Source organism: Salmo salar, chromosome 07, assembly GCF_965601325.2.
Source record: "Salmo salar chromosome 07, fSalSal1, whole genome shotgun sequence".
Taxonomy (NCBI): Eukaryota; Metazoa; Chordata; class Actinopteri; order Salmoniformes; family Salmonidae; genus Salmo; species Salmo salar.
Window position 1 is genome coordinate 4,225,001 of NC_138297.1, and position 22,797 is coordinate 4,247,797.

At 44.3% G+C, this 22,797-nt stretch overlaps 1 protein-coding gene across 2 annotated transcripts in view; it reads left to right on the forward strand.

The window, feature by feature from the left end:
• tlr2 (toll-like receptor 2) overlaps positions 1 to 16,289 on the forward strand; it is a 38,484-nt gene extending 22,195 nt beyond the window's left edge. For both annotated transcript variants that reach the window (XM_082977315.1, XM_082977316.1), the window contains exons 4-16: positions 707 to 829; positions 2,386 to 2,650; positions 5,364 to 5,424; positions 6,239 to 6,306; positions 7,990 to 8,076; positions 8,287 to 8,472; positions 8,996 to 9,276; positions 9,917 to 10,018; positions 10,168 to 10,291; positions 10,716 to 11,067; positions 11,240 to 11,336; positions 15,365 to 15,449; positions 15,802 to 16,289. In XM_082977315.1, the coding sequence (XP_082833441.1) occupies positions 707 to 829; positions 2,386 to 2,650; positions 5,364 to 5,424; positions 6,239 to 6,306; positions 7,990 to 8,076; positions 8,287 to 8,472; positions 8,996 to 9,276; positions 9,917 to 10,018; positions 10,168 to 10,291; positions 10,716 to 11,067; positions 11,240 to 11,336; positions 15,365 to 15,449; positions 15,802 to 15,942 (1,972 nt within the window). In that variant the 3' untranslated portion in view covers positions 15,943 to 16,289. The remainder of the gene's footprint in view (positions 1 to 706; positions 830 to 2,385; positions 2,651 to 5,363; positions 5,425 to 6,238; positions 6,307 to 7,989; positions 8,077 to 8,286; positions 8,473 to 8,995; positions 9,277 to 9,916; positions 10,019 to 10,167; positions 10,292 to 10,715; positions 11,068 to 11,239; positions 11,337 to 15,364; positions 15,450 to 15,801) is intronic.
• The last annotated feature ends 6,508 nt before the right edge of the window (positions 16,290 to 22,797 follow it).

A 22,797-nucleotide genomic window follows, 5' to 3' on the forward strand; every position in this document is an offset into this window, starting at 1 on the left:
TGGTGATGATGATGATGGTGGTGATGATGATGATGATGATGGTGATGATGGTGATGATGGTGGTGATGGTGATGATCTTGGTGATGGTGATGATGGTGGTGATGATGGTGATGGTGGTGGTGGTGATGGTGATGATGGTGGTGGTGATGGTGGTGATGATACTACTGATGATTCTACTGATGGTGATGTTGGTGATGATGATGGTGGTGATGGTGGTGATGATGATGGTGGTGATGGGGATGATGGTGATGATGATGGTGATGATGGTGATGATGTTGGTGATGATGGTGGTAATGATGGTGATGATGGTGGTGGTGATGATGGTGATGATGATGATGGTGGTGATGATGGTAATGATGGTGATGATGTTGGTCATGATGGTGATGATGGTGGTGGTGATGATGGTGATGGTGATGATGGTGGTGATGGTGATGATGGTGATGATGTTGGTGATGGTGATGATGGTGGTGAGGATGGTGATGATAATGATGATGATGGTGGTGATGATGGTGATGATGTTGGTGATGGTGATAGTGATGGTGGTGATGGTGATGATGATGATGGTGATGATGTTGTTGATGATACTACTGATGATTCTACTGATGGTGATGATGGTGGTGATGATGGTGATGATGGTGATGATGATGGTGATGATACTACTGATGATTCTACTGATGGTGATGATGGTGTTGGTTATTATCATCAGGTCTCTGATCAGGCTGAGGTTTCTGAGGTTTGGGAACCCTGCTCTGGAGGAGGTGAGGAGAGGAGACCTGGCTGGAGTCAGACAGTTGGACCAGCTGGAGGTCTACGGGAATAACCTGAAGAGGTGAAGGAAGGAATGGGGAAGGAAGGAATGGAAGGAAGGAAGGAATGAGGAAGGAAGGAAGGAATGGGGAAGGAAGGAAGGAATGGGGAAGGAATGGGGAAGGTCTACGGGAATAACCTGAAGAGGTGAAGGAAGGAATGGGGAAGGAAGGAAGGAATGGGGAAGGAAGGAAGGAATGGGGAAGGAAGGAAGGAATGGGGAAGGAAGGAAGGAAGGAATGGGGAAGGAATGGGGAAGGAAGGAAGGAATGGGGAAGGAAAGAAGGAATGGGGAAGGAAGGAAGGAATGGGGAAGGAAGGAAGGAATGGGGAAAGAAGGAAGGAATGGGGAAGGAAGGCAGGAATGAAGGAAGGAATGGGGAAGGAAAGGAAGGAATGGGGAAGGAAGGAAGGAATGGGGAAGGAAGGAATGGGGAAGGAAGGAATGGGGAAGGAAGGAAGGAATGGGGAAGGAAGGAATGGGGAAGGAAAGGAAGGAATGGGGAAGGAAGGAAGGAATGGGGAAGGAATGGGGAAGGAAGGAAGGAATGGGGATGGAAGGAAGGAATGGGGATGGAAGGAAGGAATGGGGATGGAAGGAAGGAATGGGGAAGGAAGGAAGGAATGGGGAAGGAAGGCAGGAATGGAGAAGGAAGGAAGGAATGAAGGAAGGAATGGGGAAGGAAAGGAAGGAATGGAGAAGGAAGGAAGGAATGGGGAAGGAAGGAAGGAATGGGGAAGGAAGGAATGGGGAAGGAAGGAAGGGGGAAGGAAGGAATGGGGAAGGAAGGAAGGAATGGGGAAGGAAGGAAGGAATGAAGGAAGGGATGGGGAAGGAAGGAAGGAATGGGGAAGGAAGGAAGGAATGAAGGAAGGAATGGGGAAGGAAGGAAGGAATGGGGAAGGAAGGAAGGAATGGGGAAGGAAGGAAGGAATGAAGGAAGGAATGGGGAAGGAAGGAAGGAATGGAGAAGGAAGGAAGGAATGGGGAAGGAAGGAAGGAATGGGGAAGGAATGGGGAAGGAAGGAAGGAATGGGGAAGGAAGGAAGGAATGGAGATGGAAGGAAGGAATGGGGAAGGAAGGAATGGGGATGGAAGGAAGGAATGGGGAAGGAAGGAAGGAATGGGGAAGGAAGGAAGGAATGGAGAAGGAAGGAAGGAATGAAGGAAGGAATGGGGAAGGAAAGGAAGGAATGGGGAAGGAAGGAATGGGGAAGGAAGGAAGGAATGAAGGAAGGAATGGGGAACCGAAGGAAGGAATGGGGAAGGAAGGAATGGGGAAGGAAGGAAGGAATGGGGAAGGAAGGAAGGAATGGGGAAGGAAGGAAGGAATGGGGATGGATGGATGGATGGACGAATGAACAAACGAACAAACAAATAATGAAATAAACTAAGGAAGGAGGAAAGAACGACGAACTGAAGGAAAGAAAGAATGAATGGATTAATAAATTAAAGAAGGAAGGAAAGAGGGAAGGAAAGAAGGAAGGAAAGAAGGAAGGGATGAATGAGTGAAATAATGGATCAAAACAGCACAATAAAGTCAGGTAACTTACTTCCATTGTGGTCCTCATTATTAGGTATGACCCTGGAAGCATTGGTGATCTTTGGCCTCTAAGGGTCGTGACGCTGCGTCTCCGAGGACCTTTCCAGGACAACCTGACACTCGTCTCCTCTATCTTCCATGACGTCTCCTACTCAGAAACCTTTCTGGTAGTCGCCGACGTCCTGCTGCTCGAGAAGACCTCCGTCGCACCGTTCAGTGAGATCAACCAGAGACGGCTACGGTCCATTCTGTTCCAGAACGCAACCTTGACGGACGAGGCCATCATTCACTTCCTGGAGGTTTGTCATGTAAAACTGACCCGCTGTACAGATGAAGGATCTTCATTTGACTAGCGTCTCACAGAAGGAAAATAATCACGTAGCAACGAGAGAAATGTGAATTAATTATTGTGCGGATTCAAATTAATTGGATATTTAGAAGCCCTCTTTAAACCTCAAATACACTACAAGTTTGCATTTCCTACTGTGCAGGACAATTCCTACAACAAAAGGGTGATCAAATTAAGATCCTGTAGACTGCTACTTGCTTTGGTGTGTTTATACTGTAGTGGTATCCTTTCAAATTGTCATCTTCACTGTTGATTTCTTCTTAAAGTCATTATTGTTATGTAGATATCATTATTATTTTCCTACACAGCAAATCAACACACTGCTTAGTGTGAAGTCATATTTGCATATTTCCCAGAGTGACTTGCCTTTCGAGTGAATTGTAGAGTTACTAACCGTGACCGTATTTGTTAGTGACAGAAATATGATTCTTGACCATTTATCCATTTTCAGTCCGGTGGCCTTCAGTAAGTCAGATCCTAAACAAAAATGTAATTATAAATTGATTTCACATAATAGAACACATCCTTCATAAGGCCTTATTTTGAGGGCCTAGTGTTAACCTAATACAATGGCCTGAAATTCCTGGTTTACGGGCCACATCAGGCCTGCAAGTCACATTACGCTGGCTTGCAAAGTGATGTGTAATTCCTACTGGAATCCAACCAGAGCGGTGATATCCAATATTTTGACTGCTGGTTTGGAAAGTCTAAGATATAAGATATGAGACTACCTAAAACATCTAAACTGGAAAAACACTTTCAGAAATGGGTGCAATAAGTAACAGATTGGATTAGTTTAGAAAAATGTATATTATTTATATTTAAGTAGTATAAGATACATAGATATTGAAACAAACAACCTGCAATAGAGCATGCTGGGAAATATTATAACGATGGGCGTCGTTTTGCTTTTAACACTGGTTATTAACACCAACACTGGGGTTCTTTTACACCAATGAGTGTTAATTTAATATATTTTTCACCCACAATCTGTTATCAGAATGACTGCTATGGTGAAGGACTAGGCAAACAAGACTAAGTAAACCATCTAAACTGGAACAACTATCTCAGCAACAGGTGCAATAAGTCCGACACCTTACAGATTGTATTAGTTTAGAAAATTTAAGTTATTTATCTTTGTATAGTATAAGATTTATTAATGAATCAATGTGCATGCAGAAACATAGATATTAAAATGAACTATTCTAAAAAATCTACCTAAAACAAAGCATTCTGGGAAGAATGATAATGAGGCCCCGCCCACGTTTTTCTCACTCTGAGTTCACAACAACACCACACAATGTTGATTCCACTGTGATTCAAATAACACTTCATTTATACACTACATGTGTTGTCAATTTCAATCCCACTGGTGTTTACCCCACTAGAATCAACACTCAGATATACCACTGGTGTTAACCCCACTAGAATCAACACTCAGATATAACACTGGTGTTTACCCCACTACAATCAACACTCAGATATAACACTGGTGTTAACCCCACTACAATCAACACTCAGATATAACACTGGTGTTAACCCCACTACAATCAACACTCAGATATAAAACTGGTGTTAACCCCACTACTATCAACACTCAGATATACCACTGGTGTTAACCCCACTAGAATCAACACTCAGATATACCACTGGTGTTAACCCCACTAGAATCAACACTCAGATATACCACTGGTGTTAACCCCACTAGAATCAACACTCAGATATAACACTGGTGTTAACCCCACTAGAATCAACACTCAGATATACCACTGGTGTTAACCCCACTAGAATCAACACTCAGATATACCACTGGTGTTAACCCCACTAGAATCAACACTCAGATATAACACTGGTGTTAACCTCACTAGAATCAACACTCAGATATAACACTGGTGTTAACCCCACTAGAATCAACACTCAGATATAACACTGGTGTTAACCCCACTAGAATCAACACTCAGATATAACACTGGTGTTTACCCCACTAGAATCAACACTCAGATATAACACTGGTGTTAACCCCACTACAATCAACACTCAGATATACCACTGGTGTTAACCCCACTAGAATCAACACTCAGATATAACACTGGTGTTAACCCCACTAGAATCAACACTCAGATATAACACTGGTGTTAACCCCACTACAATCAACACTCAGATATAACATTGGTGTTAACCCCACTACAATCAACACTCAGATATAACACTGGTGTTAACCCCACTAGAATCAACACTCAGATATAACACACACAACACTTTTTTAACTTAACAGGGTTTAACAATTACACATTTTATGTGTGCTTTTGTGTGTGTGTGTGTGTGTGTGCGTGTGTGTATGCGTGTGTGTATGCGTGTGTGTGTGTGCGTACGTGTGTGCGTGTGTGCGCGCACGTGTGTGTGTGCGTGTGTGTGTGTGTGTGTGCGCGCGCGTGTGTGTGTGTGTGTGTGTGCGCGTGTGTGTGTGTGTATACGCGTGTGTGTGTGTGCGCGCGCGTGTGTGTGTATACGTGTCTGTGTGTGTGTATGTGTGTGTGTGCGCGCGCACGTGCGTGTGTATACGCGTGTGTGTGTGTATGCGTGTGTATACGCGGTGTGTGTGTGTGTGTGTGTGTGCGTGTGCGTGTGCGTGTGCGTGTGTGCGTGTGTGTGTGTGTGGATAGGTTATGGACTGGGCTTCTCTTGAGTCCTTCGGATTAGAGGATGCAACGTTCCATGGTACAGGTATGGAAACAATTATAGGACAAATCCGGCCAAATGCGCTCTGTAATTATTGTTATTATTATTATTTACAGACTGTGATTTAAATCTATCTCCATATGCAGAATCCTGATAGAAATCTATCTCCATATGCAGAATCCTGATAGAAATCTATTTCCATATGCAGAATCCTGATAGAAATCTATTTCCATATGCAGAATCCTGATAGAAATCTATCTCCATATGCAGAATCCTGATAGAAATCTATCTCCATATGCAGAATCCTGATAGAAATCTATCTCCATATGCAGAATCCTGATAGAAATCTATTTCCATATGCAGAATCCTGATAGAAATCTATTTCCATATGCAGAATCCTGATAGAAATCTATCTCCATATGCAGAATCCTGATAGAAATCTATCTCCATATGCAGAATCCTGATAGAAATCTATTTCCATATGCAGAATCCTGATAGAAATCTATTTCCATATGCAGAATCCTGATAGAAATCTATTTCCATATGCAGAATCCTGATAGAAATCTATTTCCATATGCAGAATCCTGATAGAAATCTATTTCCATATGCAGAATCCTGATAGAAATCTATCTCCATATGCAGAATCCTGATAGAAATCTATCTCCATATGCAGAATCCTGATAGAAATCTATTTCCATATGCAGAATCCTGATAGAAATCTATTTCCATATGCAGAATCCTGATAGAAATCTATTTCCATATGCAGAATCCTGATAGAAATCTATTTCCATATGCAGAATCCTGATAGAAATCTATTTCCATATGCAGAATCCTGATAGAAATCTATCTCCATATGCAGGCGCCTGGAAGCCGGCTAGACAGACTCACCTTGTCAACATGGACACAGTCTACTTCAGAAACATAGAGGTGAGGTAGTATTTGTCACGTCCTGACCAGTATAAGGTTAATTGGTATTGTAGTTTGGTCAGGACGTGGCAGAGGGTATTCGTTTTATGTGGTTCGGGGTGGTGTGTTTTGTTGAAGGGGCATTTGGTTGAAGTATTCCCGGGGTTTTTGGGCACTGTTTGGTTTTCAGGTATTCTATGATTTTGTCTAGTATGTCTGTTTCTATGTTTGGGTTAATTGGGGTTGGGACTCTCAGTTGAAGGCAGGTGTTGTCTATCTGCCTTTGATTGAGAGTCCCATATATTAGGGTGTGTTTGTTATTGGTGGGTGATTATTCTGTGTTTAGCCTTGTGCCTTACCAGACTGTTTTTTTTTGTTGATCGTTCGTTCTTTGTTATTTTGGTGTTCATTTTGTATTTATTAAAAGAGCAAGATGAGCATACACATACCTGCTGCGTTTTGGTCCTCCATTTCCAACGACAAGCGTGGCAGTATTCACCTTAACACAACACTCGTCGAGAGGTTTGGGATCTCTTGTCATAACGGCTAAGGTGATTGGTTGCTCAGATGTACATAAGTATTTGAAATATAAATATAAATAAATTCCATTATTATTACACCGAACAAAACTACATAAAACAACATGCAACAAGTTTAGTTCATATCAGAAAAATCAGTTAATTAAAATTAATTAATTAGGCCCTAATCTATGGATTTCACATGACTGGGAATACAGATATTGTACCTGTTGGTCACAGATAACTTAACAAAAAAAAAAAAAGGTAGGGGGTGTGGATCAGAAAACCAGTCTGTATCTGGTGTGACCACCGTTTGCCTCATACAGCGCGACACATCTCCTTCACGTAGAGTTGATCAGGCTGTTGATTGTGGAATGTTGTCCCACTCCTCTTCAATGGCTGTGCGAATGTGCTGGATATTGGACGAAATTGGAACATGCTGTTGTACACATCGATCCAGAGCATCCCAAACATGCTCAATGGGTGACATGGCTGGTGAATATGCAGGCCATGGAAGAATTGGGACATTTTCAGCTTCCAGGAATTGTGTACAGATCCTTGCGACATGGGGCTGTGCATCGTCATGCTGAAACATGAGGTGATGGCAGCGGATGAATGGCATGACAATGGGCCTTGGGATCTCGTCACGGTATCTCTGTGGCATTCAAATTGTCATCAATAACACGCAATTGTCTCAGAAGGTGAAGGAGGTGAAGAAGGAGGTGGGCTGGCGTGGTTACACGTAGCCTGCGGTTGTGAGGCCGGTTGGACGTACTACCAAATTCTCTTAAATTACGTTGGAGGCGGCTTATGGTAGAGAAATGAACATTCAATTATCTGGCAACAGCTCCGGTGGACATTCCTGCAGTCAGCACGGTGTTGTGTGACAAAACTCCACATTTTAGAGTGGCCTTTTATTGTCCCCAGCACAAGGTGCACCTGTGTGATGATCGTGCTGTTTAATCAGCTTGTTGATATGCCACACCTGTCAGGTGGATGGATTATCTTGGCAAAGGAGAAATGCTCACTAACAGGGATATAAACAAATTTGTGAGAAATTAGCTTTTTGTGCGAATGGAACATTTCTGGGATCTTTTATTTCAGCTCATGAAACATTGGACCAATACTTTACATTTTGCGTTTTTATTTTAGTTCAATGTATATATTTTTTATGTTTTATTATCAGGTCGTGAAAGTCTTTAAGTTCACCTCCTTCCTGAACCTGGGGTTTCTACTGAAATACCTCAGACAGATCTCTATCATTAACTGTAAGGTAAACATGTTTATAATTTGTTTTACAAATAATTAAATATTTATTACTGAATAGTATGTACACTATTTATAACTTTGAAACGGTTAGTTCCAGCCAAGCAATCTGATTGGTCAAAGGGGAATCACAGACGTAAATGGTAAATGAAAAATTACCGAATCACTTCATGATCATTTACCAAACCAATGAAACAAAATCTGTCTTCTCCTCCAGGTGTATGTAATGCCGTGTCTGACCTCTCACCTGTTGACCCAACTGGAGTACCTGGACTTGAGTAGTAACCTGCTGACTGATCTGACCTTGACGGAATCTCTGTGTCACGGGCATGGGATCCTGAGGAATCTCAGAGTTATTAACGTCAGCGACAACGCCTTAAAGTCCATTTCCATCATCAGCAAAGTGTGTAACTGTTACACCCTATTCCCTATAACAGTGCACTACCACAGTGCACTTTTTACATTTTTTTTATTTTTTATTTGACTGTCCATAAGGCTTTGGTCAAAAGTAAGGCACTATATAGGGAATAGGGTACAACGACTCCCTGTCTCTCATTAGCCAAGGGTGTACTGAGTCTGCATCCCAAATGGCACCCTATTCCCTACATAGTGAACTACTTTGGATAACAGCCTAGGTAATGTAATTTGGTTAAGACTTCTAGTTAGGCGACACCTGTTATATCAGCTTTGTAATTAACTTGTACTGTTTCTATCTATCATGTTCGACATCATATTGTTTTTAACCTCGAGAAGAGGACTGAAGAAAGCCCATTAATAATAACGAATAATAATTTACAATTTATTGGTCAAATAAACATCCTTCTGTTTTAGTCTTTCCATTTTAAGAGAAATGCTAAATAAGTACCATTGTAGAATTGTTAATAATAACACATATTTTCTGTTTTTTTTATTTTCAAATCACCCAGCTCGTCACCCGTCTGGACAAACTAATCCACCTGGACATCAGTCAGAACGCCTACACCTCCATGCCTCCCACTTGCTCCTGGCCACAGACCCTGACTCACCTCAACATCTCGTGGGCTAAGCTGCAGAGGGTCACCCACTGTCTGCCCCTGACCCTGGAGATCCTGGATCTGGGACACAACGACCTGACGGCTTTCCATAGTGTTGCTCTCCCGGTCCTGAGGGAGCTGCACCTCTCTGGGAACAAGTTGAGGCGTTTGCCACCTGGATGGTTGTTCCCTAGGTAGAGAGATGCCCAACTCTTTTTTAATTTTTTTTATTATTATTTAAAAGAAATTGGGGGGTAGATCAGCTTTAATATTGCATATAGTTTGTAGCTTCTGTCAATGTAGTTGTCTGCGTCATTTCCGATCCGCCCATATATTTTTGGGAAATATGTACATAAATTAAATATATATTTTTTCTTAGCCCCTAGCCAGCTCTTACCTCAGCTCTTAGCTCAAGTCTTAGCTCAGCTCTTAGCTCAAGTCTTAGCTCAGCTCTTAGCTCAGCTCTTAGCTCAAGTCTTAGCTCAGCTCTTAGCTCAAGTCTTAGCTCAGCTCTTAGCTCAAGTCTTAGCTCAAGTCTTAGCTCAAGTCTTAGCTCAAGCCTTAGCTCAAGCCTTAGCTCAAGTCTTAGCTCAGCTCTTAGCTCAGCTCTTAGCTCAGCTCTTAGCTCAAGTCTTAGCTCAAGTCTTAGCTCAGCTCTTAGCTCAAGTCTTAGCTCAGCTCTTAGCTCAAGTCTTAGCTCAAGTCTTAGCTCAGCTCTTAGCTCAAGTCTTAGCTCAGCTCTTAGCTCAAGACTTCTTGTTTTGCATAAATAAATGAAAGGGTATTTAGTTGGAGTCAACAATCGAGAAAATGACATGTGTTTGTTTCCCGAAGCCTGGAGGTTCTCCTGATCCAGAGCAACACTCTCAACATGTTTGGACCCATGGACCTCCAACTCTACAGGAAGCTCCGAGCACTGCAGGCCGGTCAGAACAGGTCTGTGCGTGCTCAAAAGTACTAGTGCCCTATGTAGGTAATAGGGTCCTGCCTTAGATTTTTGTTGTTGATTAGTCTCTATCGATTCTAAAAATCAATGATCTCTGCAGCCCATAATTCTCATCCTACTTCTTCTTCTTCTTCTTCAGGTTTGTGTGTTCCTGTGAGTTTGTCTACTTCATGGTCTGGAGGTGGGGTGGAGCAGTAGAGGGCAGCGTTGAGCTAACAGACAGATGGGATAACTACCTTTGTGACTCACCGCTGCCCCTGCAGGTCATTTAAATATTTATTATATTTACTATTATTTATCACTATTAGTACCATTTTTAAATGTTTATTATTATTATTATTGTTAACTATTTTATTATTTTCCCTGCATGCTTATTTCTACGTTTATCTTATTTTTTTTTTTTTACTGAATCACTTTTTTCTATTTTTATTATCAAATGTACTGTGAGGAGAGCTTGCATTTCTCAGTACTGTGTATACTTCGCTGTATCCTGTGTAGGGTTGCAAAAATCGTGTAACTATAAAAAAAAAAAAAGTCCCAAGTTTTCCAGAAATCCCCGGGCTAGAAGTATTCCGGAATCAGGACGGAATAAGCAGGAAATCTGAGAATCCTCAAAATTTTGGGAATGTACCCGGACTTTTGCAACCCTAATCCCATGCATATAAAAAACAAATATTTGATTTACAGGGCCAGAGGGTCGACCGCGTCCGGCTCTCACCGTTCCAATGCCACCGCATCCTCGTCGTGTCCGCACTCTGCGGTTGCATGCTCGCTTCCGGAATCCTGTTTGTAATTCTGCTCTGGAAGCTCCACGTGGTGTGGTACGTGAGGATGATGTGGGCGTGGCTTAAAGCCAAACGGAATTCCGGGAACCAGAAGCGCCGGGATGCCGCAGGAAACGCCGAGCTCCTCTGCTATGACGCGTTCGTGTCGTACAGCGAGCAAGACGCAGAGTGGGTCGAAGAATTCCTGGTTCCAGAGCTGGAGAATTCCCAGCCTCCGCTCTCCCTCTGCCTCCACAAGAGAGACTTCCTGCCAGGTTGATTGATTTAATCCATGACTTATTCCCCCAGGTTATTCCCACTCTTCTTAGCTAGTTTATTCATGTTTTCATCCCTTTTATCTGTTTGGTTTTGTTTTGTACCGTGTCTTTAGAATTCTTTGAAAGGCGGTTTAAATTGAATGTATTTTGTTTAATTTTATTTCTTTAGGCCACTGGATCATCGACAACATTATCAATGCAATGGAACGCAGCCGACGTACACTCTTCGTCCTGTCGGAACACTTCGTCCACTCCGACTGGTGCCGGTACGGTCGGTTTCATTCTGTCCCGTCTTACTACTATGCAGAATGGACGGTTAAAGTATTTCAGCTGCTCAACTATAATTCATTAAGAACAACTTCTAGGCATCATTACAGGCTCATTCTTGAGATGGCGCCCGGAAGAGATCAATCAATCAATCAATCAATCAAATGTATTTATAAAGCCCTTCTTACATCAGCTGATGTCACAAAGTGCTGTACAGAAACCCAGCCTAAAACCCCCCAAACAGCAAGCAATGCAGGTATAGAAGCACGGTGGCTAGGAAAAACTCCCTAGAAAGGCCAAAACCTAGGAAGAAACCTAGAGAGGAACCAGGCTCTACTGGCTGTACTGGGCATACTTAAATTCACACAGGACACGGGATAAGACAGGAGAAATACTCCAGATATAACAGACTGACCCTAGCCCCCCGACACATAAACTACTGCAGCATAAATACTGGAGGCTGAGACAGGAGGGGTCAGGAGACACTGTGGCCCCATCCGATGATACCCCCGGACAGGGCCAAACAGGCAGGATATAACCCCACCCACTTTGCGAAAGCATAGCCCCCACACCACTAGAGGGATGTCTCCAACCACCAACTTACCATCCTGAGACAAGGCAGAGTATAGCCTACATGAAGATCTCCGCCAACCCAGACAGGAAGATCACGTCAGTGACTCAACCCACTCAAGTGACGCACCCCTCCTAGGGACGGCATGGAAGAACACCAGTAAGCCAGTGACTCAGCCCCTGTAATAGGGTTAGAGGCAGAGAATCCCAGTGGAGAGAGGGGAACCGGCCAGGCAGAAACAGCAAGGGCGGTTCGTTACTCCAGTGCTTTTCCGTTCACCTTCACACTCCTGGGCCAGACTACACTCAATCATAGGACCTACTGAAGAGATGAGTCTTCAATAAAGACTTAAAGGTCGAGACCGAGTCTGCGTCTCTCACATGGGTAGGCAGACCATTCCATAAAAATGGAGCTCTATATGTGAAAGCCCTGTCTCCAGCTGTTTGCTTAGAAATTCTAGGGACAATTAGGAGGCCTGCATCTTGTGACCGTAGCGTACGTGTAGATATGTACGGCAGGACCAAATCGGAAAGATAGGTAGGAGCAAGCCCATGTAATGCTTTGTAGGTTAGCAGTAAAACCTTGAAATCAGCCCTTGCCTTAACAGGAAGCCAGTGTAGGGAGGCTAGCGCTGTAGTAATATGATCACATTTATTGGTTCTAGTCAGGATTCTAGCAGCCGTATTTAGCACTAACTGATGTTTATTTAGTACTTTATCCGGGTAGCCGGAAAGTAGAGCATTGCAGTAGTCTAATCTAGAAGTGACAAAAGCACGGATACATTTGTCTGCATCATTTCTGGACAGAAAGTTGGCTGCTGGTTACTGTAGTAGCGTGGTAGCAACACACGTGTTGCACTCCAATATGTCCCTGCTGCAACACATAACAATACTGCTGTTTAATAGTGTCCCTGCTGCAACACATAACAATACTGTTGTTTAATAGTGTCCCTGCTGCAACACATAACAATACTGCTGTTTAATAGTGTCCCTGCTGCAACACATAACAATACTGCTGTTTAATAGTGTCCCTGCTGCAACACATAACAATACTGCTGTTTAATAGTGTCCCTGCTGCAACACATAACAATACTGCTGTTTAATAGTGTCCCTGCTGCAACACATAACAATACTGTTGTTTTATAGTGTCCCTGCGGCAAAACTTAACAATACAAATCAAATTTTATTGGTCACATGGTTAGCAGATGTGATTGGTTACGTGGTCAGCAGATGTTATTGGTCACATGGTTAGCAGATGTTATTGGTCACATGGTTAGCAGATGTTATTGGTCACATGGTTAGCAGATGTTATTGGTCACATGGTTAGCAGATGTTATTGGTCACATGGTTAGCAGATGTTATTGGTCACATGGTTAGCAGGTGTTAATGTGAGTGTAGCGAAATGCTTGTGCTTCTAGTTCCGACAGTGCAGTAATATCTAACAAGTAATCTAACAATTCCCCAACAACTACCTAATAAATATATGGATGAGCGATGGCCGACCGGTATATGCAATATATGGTATAAAATACAGTATATACATATGAGATGAGTGATGCAAGATATGTAAATATCATTATTAAAGTGGCATTATTTAAAGTGACTAGTGATCCATTTATTAAAGTGGCCAGTGATTGGGTCTCAATGTAGGCAGCAGCCTCTCTGTGTTAGTGATGGCTGTTTAACAGTCTGATGGCCCTGAGATAGAAGCTGTTTTTCAGTCTCTCGGTCCCAGCTTTGATGCACCTGTACTGACCTCGCCTTCTGGATGGTAGCGGGGTGAACAGGCAGTGGCTCGGGTGGTTGATGTCCTTGATGATCTTTTTGGCCTTCCTGTGACATCGGGTGGTGTAGGTGTCCTGGAGGGCAGGTAGTTTGCCCCCACATAACAATACTGTTGTTAATAGTGGAGCTCAGAGTGGAGCTCAGAGTGGAGCTCAGGGGAGTTAATAGTGGAGCTCAGAGTGGAGTTAATAGTGGGGCTCAGAGTGGAGTTAATAGTGGAGTTAATAGTGGAGCTCAGAGTTGAGCTCAGAGTGCAGTTAATAGTGGAGTTAATAGTGGAGTTAATAGTGGAGTTAATAGTGGAACTCAGAGTGGAGCTCAGAGTGGAGTTAATAGTGGAGTTCAGAGTGGAGCTCAGAGTGGAGTTAATAGTGGAACTCAGAGTGGAGTTAATAGTGGAACTCAGAGTGGAGTTAATAGTGGAACTCAGAGTGGAGTTAATAGTGGAGCTCAGAGTGGAGTTAATAGTGGAGTTAATAGTGGAGCTCAGAGTGGAGTTAATAGTGGAGTTAATAGTGGAGTTAATAGTGGAGTTAATAGTGGAGTTAATAGTGGAGTTAATAGTGGAGCTCAGAGTGGAGCTCAGAGTGGAGTTAATAGTGGAGTTAATAGTGGAGTTAATAGTGGAGTTTAGAGTGGAGTTTAGAGTGGAGTTTAGAGTGGAGTTAATAGTGGAGTTAATAGTGGAGTTAATAGTGGAGTTAATAGTGGAGTTAATAGTGGAGTTAATAGTGGAGCTCAGAGTGGAGTTAATAGTGGAGTTAATAGTGGAGCTCAGAGTGGAGTTAATAGTGGAGTTAATAGTGGAGTTAATAGTGGAGTTAATAGTGGAGCTCAGAGTGGAGTTCAGAGTGGAGTTAATAGTGGAGTTAATAGTGGAGTTAATAGTGGAGCTCAGAGTGGAGTTAATAGTGGAGTTAATAGTGGAGTTAATAGTGGAGTTAATAGTGGAGTTTAGAGTGGAGTTTAGAGTGGAGTTCAGAGTGGAGCTCAGAGTGGAGTTAATAGTGGAGCTCAGAGTGGAGTTAATAGTGGAGTTTAGAGTGGAGTTTAGAGTGGAGTTAATAGTGGAGTTAATAGTGGAGTTAATAGTGGAGTTAATAGTGGAGCTCAGAGTGGAGTTAATAGTGGAGTTAATAGTGGAGTTAATAGTGGAGTTAATAGTGGAGTTAATAGTGGAGTTAATAGTGGAGTTAATAGTGGAGTTAATAGTGGAGTTAATAGTGGAGTTAATAGTGGAGTTAATAGTGGAGTTAATAGTGGAGTTTAGAGTGGAGTTTAGAGTGGAGTTCAGAGTGGAGCTCAGAGTGGAGTTAATAGTGGAGCTCAGAGTGGAGTTAATAGTGGAGTTCAGAGTGGAGTTTAGAGTGGAGTTAATAGTGGAGTTAATAGTGGAGTTAATAGTGGAGTTAATAGTGGAGCTCAGAGTGGAGTTAATAGTGGAGTTAATAGTGGAGTTAATAGTGGAGTTAATAGTGGAGCTCAGAGTGGAGTTAATAGTGGAGTTAATAGTGGAGTTTAGAGTGGAGTTAATAGTGGAGTTAATAGTGGAGCTCAGAGTGGAGTTCAGAGTGGAGTTAATAGTGGAGCTCAGAGTGGAGTTAATAGTGGAGCTCAGAGTGGAGCTCAGAGTGGAGTTAATAGTTGTAACATAATAATGTTGTTGTTCCAGGTACGAGTTGGACTTTTCCCACTTCCGTCTGTTTGACGGGGACTCCGGGGCAGCCGTCCTGGTGCTTCTGGAACCCATCTCCAAGGTAGGGAGGAGCTAGGCCGCACATCAAATGGCACCCTATTCCCTATATAGTACACTACTTTAGACCAGAGCCCTTTGGGTCTCCCTATTCCCTATATAGTGCACTACTTTAGACCAGAGCCCTATGGAACCCTATTCCCTATATAGAGCAATACTTTAGACCAGGGCCCTTAGGGAGACCCATAGATCTCTGGTCAAAAGTAGTGCACTATATAGGGAATAGGGTGTCATTTGGGAGACATCCCTTGTGTTAACTCATCACATCTTCAAGGATGATCAAATGTGTGTATCTCTGTGCGTCTCTGTGTGTGTGTGTGTCAACATGGTGTGTGTTTGTGTGTGAACATCCCAAGGACAACGTTCCCAAACGCTTCTGCAAGCTCCGCAAGTTGATGAGCTCTCGTACCTACCTGGAGTGGCCGCAGGAGGACGAGAGGAGGGCAGAATTCTGGAGCAACCTCCGTCTGGCCGTGAGGGGGGGAGATGAGCTGTGATCCAACCGGGTTCCGGGAAGTCTGGAATTCCGGAACAATTCCAGATTTATTCTCTTTTCTGCCGACAGTAAAGATTGATTGGTTGATGGGTTGGTTAAATGTTTGGTTGGTTGATGGGTTGGTTAAATGTTTGTTGGGTTGGTTGGTTAATTGGCTGGTTGGTTGATGGGTTGGTTAAATGTTTGGTTGGTTGATGGGTTGGTTAAATGTTTGGTGGGTTGGTTGGTTAATTGGCTGGTTGGTTGATGGGTTGGTTAAATGTTTGGTTGGTTGGTTGATTAATTGATTGGTTGGGTTAATTGGCGGTTGGTTAATGGGCTGGTTAATTTATTAGTTGGGTGGGTTGGTTAACTGATTGGTTGGGTGGGTGGGTGGGTGGGTAGAGGGTTGGTTAACTGATTGGTTGGTTGGGTGGGTAGAGGGTTGGTTAACTGATTGGTTGGTTGGGTGGGTGGGTGGGTAGAGGGTTGGTTAACTGATTTGTTGGTTGGGTGGGTGGGTAGAGGGTTGGTTAACTGATTGGCTGGGTGGGTGGGTAGAGGGTTGGTTAACTGATTGGTTGGTTGGGTGGGCGGGTAGAGGGTTGGTTAACTGATTGGTGGGTGGGTGGGTGGGTAGAGGGTTGGTTAACTGATTGGCTGGGTGGGTGGGTAGAGGGTTGGTTAACTGATTGGTTGGGTGGGTGGGTGGGTAGAGGGTTGGTTAACTGATTGGTTGGGTGGGTGGGTGGGTGGGTAGAGGGTTGGTTAACTGATTGGTTGGGTGGGTGGGTGGGTAGAGGGTTGGTTAACTGAGGGGGGGGTGGGTGGGTGGGTGGGGGGCTGGGTGGGTGGGTGGGTAGAGGGTTGGTTAACTGAGGTTGGGTGGGTGGGTGGGTGGGTAGAGGGTTGGTTAACTGATTGGTTGGGTGGGTGGGTGGGTGGGTAGAGGGTTGGTTAACTGATTGGTTGGGTGGGTGGGTGGGTGGGTAGAGGGTTGGTTAACTGATTGGTTGGTTGGGTGGGCGGGTAGAGGGTTGGTTAACTGATTGGTTGGGTGGGTGGGTAGAGGGTTGGTTAACTGATTGGCTGGGTGGGTGGGTAGAGGGTTGGTTAACTGATTGGTTGGGTGGGTGGGTAGAGGGTTGGTTAACTGATTGGTTGGGTGGGTGGGTGGGTGGGTAGAGGGTTGGTTAACTGATTGGTTGGGTGGGTGGGTAGAGGGTTGGTTAACTGATTGGTTGGGTGGGTGGGTAGAGGGTTGGTTAACTGATTGGTTGGGTGTGTGGGTAGAGGGTTGGTTAACTGATTGGTTGGGTGGGTGGGTAGAGGGTTGGTTAACTGATTGGTTGGGTGGGTGGGTGGGTGGGTAGAGGGTTGTTTAACTGATTGGTTGGGTGGGTGGGTAGAGGGTTGGTTAACTGATTGGCTGGGTGGGTGGGTAGAGGGTTGGTTAACTGATTGGTTGGTTGGGTGGGCGGGTAGAGGGTTGGTTAACTGATTGGTTGGGTGGGTGGGTGGGTGGGTAGAGGGTTGGTTAACTGATTGGTTGGGTGGGTGGGTGGAGGGTTGGTTAACTGATTGGTTGGGTGGGTGGGTGGGTAGAGGGTTGGTTAACTGATTGGTTGGGTGGGTGGGTAGAGGGTTGGTTAACTGATTGGTTGGGTGGGTGGGTAGAGGGTTGGTTAACTGATTGGTTGGGTGGGTGGGTAGAGGGTTGGTTAACTGATTGGTTGGGTGGGTGGGTGGGTAGAGGGTTGGTTAACTGATTGGTTGGGTGGGTGGGTGGGTAGAGGGTTGGTTAACTGATTGGTTGGGTGGGTGGGTGGGTGGGTAGAGGGTTGTTTAACTGATTGGTTGGGTGGGTGGGTAGAGGGTTGGTTAACTGATTGGTTGGGTGGGTGGGTGGGTAGAGGGTTGGTTAACTGATTGGTTGGGTGGGTGGGTGGGTGGGTTGGTTAACTGATTGGTTGGGTGGGTGGGTGGGTGGGTTGGTTAACTGATTGGTTGGGTGGGTGGGTAGAGGGTTGGTTAACTGATTGGTTGGGTGGGTGGGTAGAGGGTTGGTTAACTGATTGGTTGGGTGGGTGGGTAGAGGGTTGGTTAACTGATTGGTTGGGTGTGTGGGTAGAGGGTTGGTTAACTGATTGGTTGGGTGGGTGGGTAGAGGGTTGGTTAACTGATTGGTTGGGTGGGTGGGTGGAGGGTTGGTTAACTGATTGGCTGGGTGGGTGGGTAGAGGGTTGGTTAACTGATTGGTTGGTTGGGTGGGCGGGTAGAGGGTTGGTTAACTGATTGGTTGGGTGGGTGGGTGGGTGGGTAGAGGGTTGGTTAACTGATTGGTTGGGTGGGTGGGTGGAGGGTTGGTTAACTGATTGGTTGGGTGGGTGGGTGGGTAGAGGGTTGGTTAACTGATTGGTTGGGTGGGTGGGTGGGTAGAGGGTTGGTTAACTGATTGGTTGGGTGGGTGGGTGGGTAGAGGGTTGGTTAACTGATTGGTTGGGTGGGTGGGTGGGTAGAGGGTTGGTTAACTGATTGGTTGGGTGGGTGGGTGGGTGGGTAGAGGGTTGTTTAACTGATTGGTTGGGTGGGTGGGTAGAGGGTTGGTTAACTGATTGGTTGGGTGGGTGGGTGGAGGGTTGGTTAACTGATTGGTTGGGTGGGTGGGTGGGTAGAGGGTTGGTTAACTGATTGGTTGGGTGGGTGGGTGGGGAGGGTTGGTTAACTGATTGGTTGGGTGGGTGGGTGGGTGGGTGGGTAGAGGGTTGTTTAACTGATTGGTTGGGTGGGTGGGTAGAGGGTTGGTTAACTGATTGGTTGGGTGGGTGGGTGGGTAGAGGGTTGGTTAACTGATTGGTTGGGTGGGTGGGTGGGTAGAGGGTTGGTTAACTGATTGGTTGGGTGGGTGGGTGGGTAGAGGGTTGGTTAACTGATTGGTTGGGTGGGTGGGTGGGTAGAGGGTTGGGTTGCTTGTCCTTATTCTGGAAGTCTGTTTGGAATAATAATTTGTCATTGTTTTGACTTTACTTCACCAAGTTGTCCTTTATTTGACCAAGTTGTCCCGTTCAGATTTTTTTACTTCACCAAGTTGTCCCGTTCAGATCAAAATGTTATTCATTCAGTATTTTTTGATCACATTAGAAAGCTGATACACGCTAAAACACATGTTAAACATTAGAAAGCTGATACACTCTAAAACACATGTTAAACATTAGAAAGCTGATACACTCTAAAACACGTTACACATTAGAAAGCTGATACACTCTAAAACAGATGTTAAAACTTCTTAGGGCTAGGTGTCGTGTCAGCAGGACACCTGTCGTCAATTTCCGGTGAAATTGGAGGGCGCACAATTCAAATAAATAATCGTAAAAATTATGGATATTAAACATCTGTGTACATACAAGTGTCTTTTATCGGTTAAAAGCTTAAATTCTTGTTAATCTAACTGCACTGTCCGATTTACAGTAGGCTTTACAGCGAAAGCATACCATGCGATTGTTTGAGGACGGCGCCCCAGATCAACATATTTTTCAACCAGCACAGGCTTCATAAAATCACAAATAGCGATTAAATAAATCACTTACTTTTTGAAAATCTTCCTCTGATTTGCAATCCAAAGGGTCCCAGCTACAACATGCGTGGTCGTTTTGTTAGATAAAATCCTTCTTTATATCCCAAAAAGTCAGTTTAGTTGGCGCCATCAATTTGAGTTCAACATGCAGACAAAGGAATCCAAAAAGCTACCGCTAAACTTTGTTAAAACAAGTCAAACTATGTTTCTATTTAATCCTCAGGTACCTTAAAATGTAATTAAACTATAATATTTCATACGGAAATAAGTATGTTCAATAGGAAAGTTAAATTAGCAAGTGCGCGTCCTCTTCGTCGCGCGCCAACAGACTGATTTCCAACTCTGACTCCCTGTACCAAAACTCAACATTCAACATTTCTTTTGGAAGAAATAAGCCCAAAACCTTGAACAAAGACTGTTGACATCTAGTGGAAGCCATAGGAATTGCAATCTGGGAGCTGGAATTGCATAGGACCCATCGCTTTCCATTGTAAGAGCATGGGATCTCAAACATTGTGTTATAGTCTCATACATTATTTTAAAATTTCTACAAACTTCAAAGTGTTTTTGATCCAGTGGTACCAATTATATGCATATCCTGGTTTCTGGGACTGAGTAACAGGCAGTTTATTTTGGGCACCTCAGTCAAGCGGAAATTCTGAAAAAAGGACCCTAGCCCTAACAAGTAACTGTCAAGTGAAAATCTCACTTTTAAAAAGTTAATATTCTGTTAACTCCTACCCAAATAATGTTGTTGAGTTATCCTATACTCATAGAAAAAACACTTTGAAAATCCCATCTCAAACAGACCGTTTAAAAAAATGCTTGCAATTTCCTCATAGAGTATGATGTCAGCAGTCTATAGAAGGCTGAACTGGCCAATCAGTGATCTACTTGCATAAATATTTTAATTATTATGATGAATATTTTTTTACCATTATTTAACAAGGGAAATCAGTTAAGAACAAATTCTTATTTACATTGACGGCCTTATGACCGGTATAAGCCCACACCATTCAAAACACAGAAAAAGCTGCTTTTTAACACAGTTAATAAAAACAAATTGGAAGGAAATCTATGTCACTCATATTGCAAGAATGGACGATATGGTATCAAACGTGGAAACGATGTGTTTGATACCGTTCCATTCATTCAGACTTTTCAGACTCTGTTGGTGGTACTTCCCATACAATGTTTTTTTTTTTGTAAAATTTTTAAAAAAACGTTTCAATCAAATCAAACTTTATTTGTCACGTGCGCCGAATACTCTAGAGGAAAAAGAAACACACACCTATTTAGGCGAGGTGCTGGCTAGCGGAGTAGAAAACTTGAACAAAAAGGAGAGCTGAAGATGCAAAAATGTCCAACGTTTCAACAGGCAAGCTTCATCAGGGTATAATCTGAATACAACAAGTGTAGACCTTACTGTGAAATGCTCACTTACAAGTCCTTAACCACTTACAAATCAAATCCAATTGTATTTGGTCACATACACATGGTTAGCAGATGTTAATGCGAGTGTAGCGAAATGCTTGTGTTTCTAGTTCCGACCGTGCAGTCAGTATGTCTATATGTAAGGCAGCAGCCTCTCTGTGTTAGTGATGACTGTTTAACAGTCTGATGGCCTTGAGATAGAAGCTGTTTTTTCAGTCTCTCGGTCCCAGCTTTGATGCACCTGTACTGACCTCGCCTTCTGGATGATAGCGGGGTGAACAGACAGTGGCTCGGGTGGTTGTTGTCCTTGATTATCTTTTTGTCCTTCCTGTGACATCGGGTGCTTTAGGTGTCCTGGAGGGCAGGTAGTTTGCCCCCGGTGATGCGTTGTGCAGACCTCACTACCCTCTGGAGAGCCCTGCGGTTGAGGGCGGTGCAGTTGCCGTACCAGGCGGTGATACAGCCCAACAGGATGCTCTCGATTGTGCATCTGTAAAGTTTTGTGAGTGTTTTTGGTGACAAGCCAAATTTCTTCAGCCTCCTGAGGTTGAAGAGGCGCTGCTGTGCCTTCTTCACCACACTGTCTGTGTGGGTGGACCATTTCAGTTTGTCCGTGATGTGTACGCCGAGGAACTTAAAACTCTCCACCCTCTCCACTACTGTCCCGTTGATGTGGATAGGGGGGTGCACCCTCTGCTGTTTCCTGAAGTCCACGATCATCTCCTTTGTTTTGTTGACGTTGAGTGAGAGGTTATTTTCCTGACACCACACTCCGAGGGCCCTCACCTCCTCCCTGTAGGCCATCTCGTCGTTGTTGGTAATCAAGCCTATTACTGTTGTGTCGTCTGCAAACTTGATGATTGAGTTGGAGGCGTGCATGGCCACGCAGTCGTGGGTGAACAGGGAGTACAGTAGAGGGCTGAGATCGCACCCTTGTGGGGACCCAGTGTTGAGGATCAGCAAAGTGGAGGTGTTGTTTCCTACCCTCACCACCTGGGGGCGGCCCGTCAGGAAGTCCAGGACCCAATTGCACAGGGCGTGGTTGAGACCCAGGGCCTCCAGCTTGATGATGAGTTTGGAGGGTACTATGGTGTTAAACGCTGAGCTGTAATCGATGAACAGCATTCTTACATAGATATTCCTCTTGTCCAGATGGGATAGGGCAGTGTGCAATGTGATTGCGATTGCGTCGTCTGTGGACCTAATGTGGCGGTAAGCAAATTGAAGTGGGTCTAGGGTGTCAGGTAGGGTGGAGGTGATATGATCCTTGACTAGTCTCTCAAAGCACTTCCTGATGACGGAAGTGAGTGCTACGGGGCAATAGTCATTTAGCTCAGTTACCTTAGCTTTCTTGGGTACAGGAACAATGGTGGCCATCTTGAAGCATGTGGGAACAGCAGACTGGGATAAGGATTGATTGAATATGTCAGTAAACACACCAGCCAGCTGGTCTACGCATGCTCTGAGAACGCGGCTAGGGATGCCATCTGGGCCTACAGCCTTGCGAGGGTTAACACGTTTAAATGTTTTGCTCACGTCGGCTGCAGTGAAGGAGAGCCCGCAGGTTTTGGTAGTGGGCCGTGTCGGTGGCACTGTATTGTCCTCAAAGCGAGCAAAGAAGTTGTTTAGTCTGTCTGGGAGCAAGACATCCTGGTCCACGACGGGGCTGGTTTTCCTTTTGTAGTCCGTGATTGACTGTAGACCCTGCCACATACCTCTCGTGTCTGAGCCGTTGAATTGCGACTCTACTTTGTCTCTATACTGACGCTCAGCTTGTTTGAGGGAATAGCTACACTGTTTGTATTCGGTCACCTTGCCCTGATTAAAAGCAGTGGTTCGCGCATTCAGTTTTGCGCAAATGCTGCCATC